This window comes from Eutrema salsugineum, unplaced genomic scaffold, assembly GCF_000478725.1.
Source record: "Eutrema salsugineum unplaced genomic scaffold, Eutsalg1_0 scaffold_7, whole genome shotgun sequence".
Lineage (NCBI taxonomy): Eukaryota > Viridiplantae > Streptophyta > Magnoliopsida > Brassicales > Brassicaceae > Eutrema > Eutrema salsugineum.
The window spans coordinates 3,853,127-3,865,978 of NW_006256486.1; the positions used below are offsets into that span (position 1 = coordinate 3,853,127).

Genomic DNA, 12,852 nt, shown 5'->3' on the forward strand with positions numbered 1-12,852 from the left:
GACACACAAACGAGAATCGCGAAAGAGAAACCCATCGTGGAGTGTGTAATTCGAAGCAATTCCGGCTTGCACATCAGCAAATATCCGCTCAAAAAAAGGATCAGTCGCGTAGAGATCTGCAAAAGTACTGAAACCTGGGACTCGAACATGTAAGACAGCAAGTAAAGAACGACGACGACTTAACGCATCTGCCACACGATTGCTGAGCCCAGAAGTGTGTTTAATAACGAAGGGAACTGTTGTAAATATCCAATCCAAGCAGTATGGCGTGATGATACCTTATCTTGGGTACCAATATGTTTAAGCGCATCATGGTCTGTGTAAAGAACGAATTCTTTGTGAAACAAATAATGGCGCCAATGTTTAACGGCTTGCACAATGGCGTAAAACTCCACGTCGTAGGTGCTATAACGAGCACGCGAACCGGATAATTTCTCGCTAAAGAAAGCAAGAGGGCGGTTGCATTGGCTCAAGACGGCGCCAATGCCTGTTTTTGAGGCGTCACAATGGAGCTCGAAGACCAATGAAAAATCAGGCAAAGCTAAAATAGGAGCTGAACAAAGCTTAGCTTTGATATCGTCAAATGCCGAAGAAGCAGCTGGAGTCCAATTAAATGTTCCCTCTTTGATGCAATCAGTAATTGGTGCCATCAGGCTACTGAACTGGGGGACAAAACGACGATAAAACGATGCCAATCCATGAAAGCTACGCGTCTCTGTGATCGACTGTGGTTCAGGCCAGGATTTAATGGCTGAAACTTTCCCCGGGTCAACTGCTAAACCCTGTGATGACACGATTTACCCCAAAAACTGAACTTCAGAGACCCCAAAAGCACACTTTTTCAACGTAGCAAAGAGCTTATCTCGACGCAAAACAAGGAGAACCTCACGCAGGTGGCATACATGCTCAGCAACAGATTTACTAAAAATCAGGATATCGTCAAAGTAAACAACCACTGATTTACCAATGAACGGACGAAGAGCTTGATTCATTACTCTCATAAAGGTGCTAGGAGCATTAGATAGACCAAAAGGCATAACTAACCACTCAAAGAGACCTTCACGAGTTTTAAAAGCTGTTTTCCACTCATCACCAGGTCGGATCCGTATTTGATGATATCCGCTCTTCAAATCCAGTTTCGAGAAAACAGACGCTGTTCCAATCTGGTCCAATAAATCATCAATGCGGGGAATGGGAAACCGGTAACGGACTGTGATCTTATTGATCGCACGACTGTCTACACACATACGCCAAGATCCATCCTTTTTAGGGATAAGCAAAGCTGGGACAGCACACGGACTTAGACTTTCACGCAAAAAGCCTTTAGAAACCAATGCTTCCTTTTGGTTACGCAACTCTTCGTGTTCACTTGGGCTCATCCTATAGTGTGGTCGATTAGGAAGAGATGCATCAGGGACCAAATCAATTTGATGCTGGATATCTCGAAGGGGAGGCAAACCCGGTGGCAAATCCTCAGGGAAGACATCGGAAAACTCATCGAGCAGCTCTTTACCTCGGCCGGAACAAACGGCATGATCGGTGCTGTAACAGGGGCTGAAACGATGACGAAAACCCACCCTGTCTGACGCATTGCTGCTTCAAATGGTGTCTTGTGCAATAACAAAACAGGTGAGGATGAAGGCTCCAGTTGTGGTGGCAGCGATGGCTTCAAGGTAAAGTTACGATTGTTAAATCAAAAACTGTAAGTGTTACGGAAGCCGTCATGGATAACCTTACGATCGAACTCCCAAGGGCGTCCTAAAAGCAAATGACAAGCATCCATCGGCACGACATCACAGTAAATCTGATCTTTGTACGCATCACCAATTGAAAAGGCGACAAGAGCACGGCGCGAGACACAGACTTCGTTACCCTGTTTTAACCAAGTTAACTTATAAGGAGCAGGATGTGGTTCATCTTTAAGACCAAGTTTTTCCACTGCCTCTTTTGCCACAACGTTCTCACAACTTCCAGAATCTATTATGAGGTTGCACACTTTGCCCTCGATCGTACAACGTGAATGAAACAAATGATTACGTTGGGGCGACTCTGTAGGAAGGCGTGGTGTGAAGCAAGATCTTCGAAGCATCAGTAAAGGACCATTATCAGCTTCGAGTTCTTCAGAGTCTTCAACATCATTATAGACAATCTCCAAGTCACGACCAGAGTCATCGAGTAACAGTCCTCGACGATTGTGAGTTGGGCATGCGGACATACGATGGCCAATTTCGTTGCATGCAAAACAGCGAAGTGTCCCTTGTCGAGCCGGACGAGGTACCTCAACAGGTGCAGTTGCTGGGTCTGTTGCTGGTGTCGTCTGATCTCCAGCCGTTGGTGCAAGCTGCAGAGGACGAGAAGTACGAGTTGAGCTCCAACCTGAGAAATTTCCCTTGGTTTGAGCTTCCACTGTCAAGGCTTGACGGTGAGCTTCGGCAAGTGACACAGGATTAAATAGATTCAGTGTATGTTGTATTTGTTGTCGCAAACCTCCAATGAACCGGGCGATCAACTGAGGCTCTGAATCATGCAAATCAATTCGATTAAGACGAAGGAAAAATTCAGTTGAATATTCCTCAACAGATCTTGTGCCTTGGCGTAAATTCTGAAGTTTTTGAAACATCATCTGATCGTAGTTAAGTGGTAAAAAGCTCTTCTTCATCTTATTTTGGAGTTTCGACCAAGCAACAATCTTTGATTTACCATTGTGAGCACGTGAAGACTTTAGTTGCTTCCACCAAGCAGCTGCTCGGCCACGGAATCGAGAAGCAATTAACGCCGCACAACGATCGAGAGGTACACGCTTGAATTCCATGATTTCTTCAACTGTAACAAGCCAATCAAGTAATTCTTCAGCTGCAGCGGTACCGTGGAACTCTGGAATTTCCAATTTAAAGATGGATTCCCAACGAGTGTCTTCACGGTTGTCTGCACGGTTGTCGTCAATACGAGCTTGACGAGGGTTAGCTCGACGGGGCGCAAAAGGATTACCATTAGCTGCATCTGATTCTTCATCTTCCAGGGGTGGTGGAATATCGGTACGTAATTGTTGAATGGCGGCGGTAAGGGTGAGGACTTGTTGTTGCAAGTCGGTGATAGATTGACGCATTACGGTCGCGTCGTCCACAGCGAGGGCTGGTTGTTTGGCACGTCTGGGTATGTGAACGATCGAGACGGAGCGTAGCAAAGCTCTGATACCAACTGGCGCAGCGAATAACCGAGGTTCAGTTCAACCAAGTGTCTCTGAGGTAAGACAAAAGGGACCTGCTTCTTGCTTGTGAGGAATCGAACGAATTCTCAGAACAAGGAAGAGAGAAATTCTCTGTTTCTATTAAATCAAGACTGCCTCTTATTGAAGAAAAACACAGGCTTATATAGCCGGGGTTCCTTGTCACAACCGACAAAGGAATAAAGCTCCTAATTAAACTAGAAAATATCCTTTTATGTTTATCTAGAGAATAATTAAAAAAGGAAATTAAAACTAAAACCAAAGAAATAATCAATAACAGAAATGATCGTAAAACTCATGTCAACTCTTAAGATGATGCTGCATCATTCATGATAGGCCATTACTTCTGTGAGAGCAAGGAATCAATCCCTGAGATAGAAGACTTGTTCAATCATGCCAGAAGAGGTAAACCTGGTCGAACACTTCACAAAATCGAAGGTGTATGTCAGTTCCTTATCTCTTGCTGAAAGAAGCCAATCCGGGTACGCATACTCACTACTTAACTGATTCTGATGATAGATTTAAGTATCTATTTATTTCATTTGGGAAATCGATCAGAGGATTCTACCAAGCTATTCGTAGAGTGATAGTTGTCGATGGTACTTTTCTGAAAGGTAAATACAAGGGAGTTCTGCTCATCGCTACAGCTTTAGATGGTAACTCAAATCTGTATCCAATTGCTTTTGGTGTTGTTGATTCAGAGAACGACTTGTCGTGGGAATGGTTTCTAAGGCAACTAAACACAGTCATCGTAGATGATCAGTCATTGGCGTTTATTTCTGATCGAAACACTTCTGTCCTTAAAGCACTAGCTAAAGTGTTTACACAATCTACACATGGAATTTGCATCCACCATTTGATGAATAACGTTGTCACATTTTTCAAGACAAAGGGTTTGACTGGTTTGATTGCAAAGGCATCAAAAGAATATCGAGTTGCTGATTTTGAGAGGAAGTTCAACGATATTAAGAATATTAGTCCGCTTGTTGGAAATTATCTGGTTGAGGCTGGCGTCGAAAAGTGGGCTCGTTGCAAATTTCTAGGATTCAGGTATGATATTAGAACCACTAACCCAGCCGAATCGATGAATGCTTCATTGAGATCACCTAGAGAGTATCCAGTAATACCTTTGTTGGACAGCATCAGAGAACTGTTGACCAAGTGGTTTTACGAGCGTGGACGATTAAGCGCAAAGCATAAGGACCCTTTAACCATTGAGGTTGAGAGAAAGATTGGTAGGAGGATTGAAAAGGGTAAAAGATTTATTGTTTATCCGGTTAACCAGAATCAGTTTCTTGTTAGAGGTGACAAAAGCGACTGCCTGGTTAATTTGGAGCTTAGATCGTGTTCTTGTGGAAAGTACGACTTGCTGAAAATTCCTTGCAGACACGCCATTAAAGCAGCTTTTTCAGTAGACAAAGAACTACACCCACTAACTGATGACATGTACACTACTGCAACATGGAGAAAGACTTACGAGGAATGCATTAATCCAATAGGTGTTCCTGAGGATTCATAGCAAGTTCCGGTGGATGTTGAACACGCCAGAGTTCTACCACCAGAAACACGAAGAGCAGCTGGTCGAAGAAAAAAGCGACGATACAAAACGATGGAGGACAAGATACGCTCCTCACAAGGATCTAGGAAACACAAGTGTAGCCGTTGTGGTGTTGCAGGTCACAAGAGAGGGACATGTGACATACCAATATAGACTACTTTTATTTTTTAGTTTGCATGACGCAACACTTATGGTCGTTTGAATTTTGTTTTCTTTGCTCGTTTGAGATGATAACAGCGAATGCTTCTATATTCGTAATGTGTTTCGAACCTCCACAATCGAACACTTCAATCGTTCTCAACTTGAAGTTGATACACAAGATATCCAGTGATTGTTGTTGACGTTCATTGGAGTGTAAAGACGATCAATATCTATATCCCATGTTTTTCTTGTTCTTCCATGTGATGGCAGTTCACCAGTTCCGTAGTGTAAGATCCTTTCACTCACTATTCACAGCCTGGTATCAAAAGGAGAAAAAATTAAAAAGTCTACAAGCCAATATATGCGATGTAATTCATTATAATAACTAAGAGGTGCAAGTGTTGTATTACAATTAACTAATCATGATAATTTACTTATTTATGTTACAACCCTATTACAAATGAACTTACACAGGAAAAAAAAAACAACAATAACACACAAACACAAAAAGTAATTTAGTTTTTAGAGTTTCTCGTCTTCCTTGCCGTTTTTGCAGGCTTTGGATTGTTCACACGCGGAGACTTACGTATAGGTGGAGAAGTGTTGACAACGGGTGTTTCATTGCTTGTTGATGTGTCACCGGTTTTTTTGGCTATACCAGCAACATTGAATGAGTTATTCAGCTTCTCCATGGACAATGTGATTTGGTTCTCTATCTGGTTCAGCTTTTCATCAATTTTTTTCTCAATCCTCTCCTCCAAAGCAGTGATCGAAGCATCGAACATACTTTGAATCCAAGTCTTTATGTCGTCGTCCGAAACTTTCATGCTTTCCCTTGATCTTTCACACAACAGCTTCTGTTTACGTGTTGTTGCTCCGTAACCACCAATCCGTTTTTTCCAACAAGCTGAACCAGAAGCTGAGCTTCCTACACCATTTGGTATCCCAATCTCACTTTCACCATTGACAGCCTCATCGTCTTGCTCATTCTCGGACTCCAAATCAGCATTTTCTTGCTCGCCATCTGTTAATTCATTCACGATATTTGCATCCTCAACTTCCCAGATTTGAACACTCCAATCCGTCTCCTGAGAAATCAGGCTCTTCATGACATCTACTCTACCATCATTCATCTCATCAAGTCGCAAGAAATCTGACGAGTCGACTACATCACAATTCCCGGTAGCTGAAATATATGGAAAAAGCAAATGCTACAAGCAAAAAATGATAAAAACCAACGTCATTTGTTAGAAACAAAGACACGTATAAACTTTTAACAAAGTAAATAAGACTACTTACATGTGATTTGAAAGTGCTTTCCAGTTGACTAATGTCAGACACTCTAGCAATACCTTTCCACTTAGTGCACCGAGGAATAAAAGTGTCTTCAGTCCCAACTCTTGTGGCCAACAACGTACCGAAATCTGGGATTGCTTCCATTACCCAAATCTGAAGAGCTATAGAAAACCCGTCTAAATGATACCCTTTCATCTGACTCAGCTTCTCACGTGTCTTAATAACGTTGTCGACCAGGTGATCATACGCATGAATACCCCACGGGTACTTCTGGAGCTTCGTTATATCCATCGCTAAAATGATGTATTCACGCAGAATAAAAATATGTGCATCCTGCGCCATCACAAACCCCGCAATTGTACAGATGTAGATCAGCCTCAATCTATCCTCGCGTGTTCATGTGTTCATTTGCTGTAGGTGCACCTTCAGAAATTTATCGAGGGTTACTCCTCCATTATTTCTGAGCACAGAACTCCAGAAACCGCCATCATCTTTCCATGTTTTGAAGTTGCAGTTCCCAGGGTCTTTATAGTTGAGCCCAGTAATTGCATTGAATTCTTGTAAAGAAAATCGCAAAGGTCTCCCAGCAAAGACGAACCATAGCTCTTGAATCTTGTCTGTGATGAGCTGCTTACACATGAAACTATGTATGAGTCTCGCCGAGTAGCCAAGTCTGTTTTTATTAATCCTAAGAATCGGACCGAAGACAGGATCTTGCAAAACTTTCTTGTACTCATCTGGCAGCTTTTTATCCAACTGCCTTAGAATGGATAATGAACATCGGTTGGTAATCTTCTCAATCGGAGGCACACTTCCAGGCGGAAACAGCAGTTTCGGTAACTCGTTGGAGTTCATACCTACAAAGTATTCAAAGGCTTATGTCAGTATCACTATAAGTAAAGAATAGCAGAATAACGAATCAAACCACAAAGTTTTCATAATAGAGTTTGCATTTAAACTGGCTTCTTATAATAGGAGCGACATTCAAAGATGGGATAAAAAATACATCAATAACGAAGTTGTTTGTCTTTCTTAGCATTATCATCTGTTCTTGTTTGTCTTTCTTAGCATCAGCATCTCTTATAATATGTGTGCAGGTACAGGTATAGGTCCAGGGAAAGCAATCTAAACCAAAATCTCATAAACAACAAAGTAGGAGAGTACCCATTACCCATATCTAAACGAAATTCACACAAACCAGAACCAAAATCACGTTTTAAGCTAACTTACCAAGGTTCTGAAAAATCTCATAAACAACAAAGTATGCGAGTACCGAGTACCCATATCAAAACCAAAATCATACAAACCAGAACTAAAATCACGTTTTCAGCTATCTTACCAAGGTTTTGGGTTCATAAGAATTCTATTTTCAATAACAAGTACTATGTAAAGCGCCACTAACAAATATAGAAGCAACTACCAAATGTACTATATACACAATATATACAATTATTTGGCTAAATCAAATGAACAAAACTGAAACCTCAAGGAGAAAACCAAAATATTCAGTTCAAACAGTTAAAATATAGAATCAAATCATTACCCACTAGTTGTAGATGATGATGCAGAGGACGTGAATCAAATCAGTACCCACAACTAGCCTATTCTACAGTCCAAAAACCAAACTAATTAATCATCATATACTCGGTTAAAAACACATTCAAATCGACTATTAAACCTTTGTTACCGAGAACATTATCCTTTTGTAATAGATAAACTAAAGGACAAATCGACTGAGGAAAATAACTTACTTGTGACCGGTCAAAGAGTTGTAGAGCTTCTCGTAGTCTTCAGCAACAAGAACAACAACCGATGATTCACAGCGACGCAAAGACTACTCTAAACCCTGAGAGCTATGGAGACGGAGCTATGTGTGGCTTCGTAGGCTTCTCTGGTAGAGATCTCTCTTCTTATCGCCGGTAATTGCTCAGGCTGCATAAAAAATAGAGCAATTACCCAGATTTAATTTGGGGTTTTTAAACCCTAATAACCAAAATCAGCTGAATAGATTGAAGAAGCAGATAATTGGATACAGACTTGAACGAAAATTTCAGGAATTACTGCGATTTCAGAAATACAAGGGAGAAGCTTTGATTTGCATGGGTGATATTGAGAAGAAGTCGATGATGGAAAAGACGATGAGAACAAGAATATGTCGGGGTCTTTTATTTCTTTTTGTTTTTTTTGTTTTTAATCAAATTGAATATCTTAATTAATAATAGTTAAAATAATAAATTAATATCAATAATTCGTTTTAAGGGGTAAAAAAGGATTATAATTAGCATAAGTATTAAGAAGACAATTTTTTCCAAAAAAATACTAAAGGGACAAGGTTCTCCATTTTTTGTCTTAATTTTCCAATTATCTCTAGAAAAATTGATACAGAACCATTTCAAAATATTATAAATAGGAGTTTGAGCGCTTTACATTTTTCTTACACTTAAAGAAACAGATAATAATCTTTTTTTCACTATTTCAAATATTTACTTTCATAAGCTTTTGCATCTTCTTTCCTCTCGGATTCTTTTTTTTTTTCATTGAATCGTAGTCCTCTTCTTCTTCTAAAGGTATGATATGATGCGATGTAATTTTTCTTATTATTATATTTTTTTTTGAGGTTGTACTCTAAATCAATATTATATCTATACATATATTGTTTTATGTTTGTATTGTGATGTATACTGTATTTATTGTTTGACTAAGAATTCATTTTTACGTAATGCTAATTTTAAAATCCAGTTTCTTCGGTTAAAACATAAGTTTTTAATTAAAGATGAAAGTTAGTTGTTTCCATACTTTGATTTATTTTTACGAGACATATTATATCATCATACCCGTGTTTGACAAAAAGATTTTAAACCATTTCTATTCTCTTGATTTTTTCGTTTCTTAAAACCCTAGTTCTAATCAATTTTCTCTCTTTTGTTATATAAATATTGACTATCTAATTATTTAATTTTTTTTTCCGTAGGAACTGAAGTTATTTGTATTTAGGAATTGAATCTCATATTTTATTGCTGTTTAGAATTCATTTCACTTCTTGTTCTAGATGTAGCATCTTGATGCAAAAGCTAATAGTCCTAAAATAGAGGCCCTGTTCGTTTTGACGAGAAAATCGAGATTTTGCAGATTTGGAGGGAAACTTGATTTTATGGTTTTCGTAAAAAACTAAGATTTTGCGGTTTTTGGTGGGAAACCGAGATTTTCGTTTTTAAGGGGGTAGGGGAAGACTTGATAAGGCAAAAAAGCTGTGATTATGCAGTTTTAGCAAAAAAATTTCCTATGCATTTTTTTCCTAAATTGTTATATTATGTCAGCTTTTACTTTACTATCTACAACTAGTTTGTCTCTCTTACCAAGATATTTACCATGAAGGATGTGTTGTGTTCTGATAGTCTACTCACTCTTGGAATCTTCCTCACAGCAAAAATGGACCATGGAAAGCATATTTTAAGCATAATTATATGCTATGGTACTCCATTTCTCTTTGTATTTTTCTCAAACAACAAAAAGATTGTCAGCAAAACTGAATTTGGATCTCATACTCAGTTTCTGATTATATTCTATATGTTTAGTTTATTTATTATGTATCAGTTGTTTTTCTGTTATTTGGTTGATTTTAAAAGGAATTGATTTCATTCTTTTTCTTGTTCTTTTGAACGTATAATTATTTATTTATTTTTAGTAGTCATGATCATCTTGATAGCTTATTAACTTAAAACTAATTAGGTGATCCATGAAAAACTTATAAAAAAAAAACAGTAGTCCTAGGCGTTTGCCGAGCCAGCCTAGCCTCTGGACTGAGTCTATCCTTCATGAACCAAACTTTGTATATTACTTGTGCATAAACCTAAAAAAATGTCAAAACATAGTTGAAATGCTAGTAAACATATAGTTACAGAAAAAGCCTCGTGGCAGAATTTACAATTTGGTTATAGGTTGTTTATTTGCCAACACACTAATTGAGTTGTATTATGTTTTGAGACCTATATATCGCATGATACGCCCCCAAGTTTAAGTTTAGTTTAACAAATACTTAGCATTTACCATATATGATATATACGATAGCATTTATTTATGACACTTTGTAGTTATACTGAATCTATGGTTGGGATAGTTGAATTTTAGTATCAATCCTCTCATTTTAATTATTCTCTACTAAGAAATCTCCTTATTATACTTCTATCGTAAATTTTAGACAATAAAGCGGATCACATATAAATTTGTAACTCTGTTTTACAAACAAATTGATAAATAATAGTCTTTCAGTGTTACAATAATGATAACTACAACAAGAGAGTTGGAACTCAAAAAGAAAGCACCAGTATATAATACCCACTAGAAGAAACCAATATAAATGAAAAATGACTCTCTCTCTCTCTCTCTTTTTTTTAATGCAACTTTTTCCATATATATTAAATAGAGGTTATGCTGAACCGTAACTTAGGCAACAGTTTTGTGTGTGTGTTTGATTATACTTTTGTAGATTAAATTTACAAACGAACGATGATCATGTTGTAACTTATAATTAATTTATTAGAAGTTTGGATTACATGTAGGGTTTGTGAATTTTTTTTTGTTTTTGTTTTTGGATTAACAGGAAGTTTTGGGCCGAAGTCCGTAATCTCTCCAGGCCCGACACACAACACGTTATATTAGTTTTGCCCCAAAAGCCACTCGAACCAGCGAACTCTAGGCTTTGTCTGAGATCTTTACCAGTTGAGCTATTAAAAAACAGTCAAATGGAGTTTTATTTACTTATTTTCTCAAGTTAAAAAAGTTAAAAAATTAATTAAAAAAGTAATAAAGTTTAACCTATTTGACTGTAATTATTTGAAAATACAAATTTGGTATATAAGTAATAGAAAGTAGAAAGAAATATAGTCAATGAAAACATTAATTTCAATTTTAAATTTATATTATTTTGATTAATAAAAATTTGTAAAATAATTATTAAAAGGAAACAAATCTGCCTGATTTTAGAGTTTCCGATTTAGACGGTAAAGATCTTGCAATCTTGATCCAATAGTCATCGAAAAATTGATATAGAATCATTTCAAAATGTTATAAATAAGGGTTGCACGCTTTATATTTTTTCTTACGTTTACAAAAAACAGCTAATAATATTTTTTTCACTATTTCAAATATTTACTTTCATAAACTTTTGCATCTTCTTTCCTCTCGGATTCTTGTTGTTTTTCTTTGAATCGTAGTCCTCTTCTTCTAAAGATATGATATGATCCGATATAAGTTTTATCATTAATTAATTTTGTTCTTTTTGAGGTTTTACTCTAAATCAATATCTATACATATATTGTTTTATGTTTGTATTGTGATGTATACTGTATTTATCGTTTGACTAAGAATTCATTTTTACGTAATGCTAATTTTAAAATCCAGTTTCTTCGGTTAAAACATAAGTTTTTAATTAAAGATGAAAGTTAGTTGTTTCCATACTTTGATTTATTTTTACGAGATATATTATATCATCATACCCGTGTTTGACAAAAAGATTTTAAACCTTTTCTATTCTCTTGATTTTTCGTTTCTTAAAACATTAGTTCTAATCAATTTTCTCTCTTTTGTTATATAAATATTGACTATCTAATTATTTTTTTTTTCTGGATTGATGTAGGAACTGAAGTTATTTGTATTTAGAAATTGAATCTCATATTTTATTGCTGTTTAGAATTCATTTCACTTCTTGTTTTATAGTAGCCAATTTTGTCTTTCCTTTTTATGTAAATCAATCAATAATGTTTTTTAACAAATATTTCAAAAACAAAATTTAGCAAAAAGTTCAAATTTTGTTTTTTCTCTTTTCCTTGATCGATCTATTATGCATTTAATATTGTCTTGTTTATTTTTTTAAAATCATATGTTTATTGATGTGAAATATATATTTAGTATAAAACTTGGAATTGGAAATGTATTTGGCAAAATAAAACAAAAGAACAAGAGCGTAACATGCTTAATATTAGTTCGTTTTAAGCTACACCAAAAACCTAGACGTTTCTACTCCCATTTAATACAAATATAATGATAATAACTGATCACAAACTAAACTAATTTTTCTGTTTATGCTTGAAGATAAACATGAGTTCTCAATTCTCTGTATGTATTTATCAACCATATTTATGCTTCTGCTCAATTCAAAGTGATAACAAAACTACTTTATAATGATAGGATTTTTGCAATGGAAAGAGGTGAAGGGAGCCGCAAGTTTCCTGGCGGAGAAGAACCTAACACCAAAAACGCCTCTAACAACGTTACTTCTACTGCTGATGTTGGTCCTAGTAGTGTTCCGTTGAAAAGAGGACGTGGCCGACCTAAGGGCTCGCAAAACTCCAAGAAGTCGAAGCAGAGTGACAGACTGATAAAATGGGTTCCTCTCTTTCAAGGCAGTATTAATAAAGTAAATCAAGAAACCGGAAACGATGAACTTGTGAGTAGCTTGATGATGCGATTCAACGCTGTAAGAAGGCGTCTGAGCCAAGTTAAGAATGTCCGAGGTGAGGTTTCCACAGCTCTACGCACTTTCAAGGACTTGCAATTGCGAACGAACACAAAAGCCAGAGTGGGTTCCGTTCCAGGAATTAAAGTAGGAGACATCTTCTTCTTATGAGGAGAA

The 12,852-nt window shown here is 37.0% G+C and overlaps 1 protein-coding gene across 1 annotated transcript; it reads left to right on the forward strand.

Annotated features, from left to right (window-relative positions):
- Nucleotides 1-3,668: 3,668 nt before the first annotated feature.
- On the forward strand, nucleotides 3,669-4,745 carry LOC112082929. The gene has a single exon (XM_024150644.1). It carries the CDS (start codon nucleotides 3,669-3,671, stop codon nucleotides 4,743-4,745), a length of 1,077 nt encoding a protein of 358 aa, XP_024006412.1.
- Nucleotides 4,746-12,852: the final 8,107 nt, after the last annotated feature.

Excerpts from the sequence above, each read along its gene's own strand:
- LOC112082929 (XM_024150644.1), top strand. The coding sequence starts at position 3,669 with ATGTCAGTTCCTTATCTCTTGCTGAAAGAAGCCAATCCGGGTACGCAT.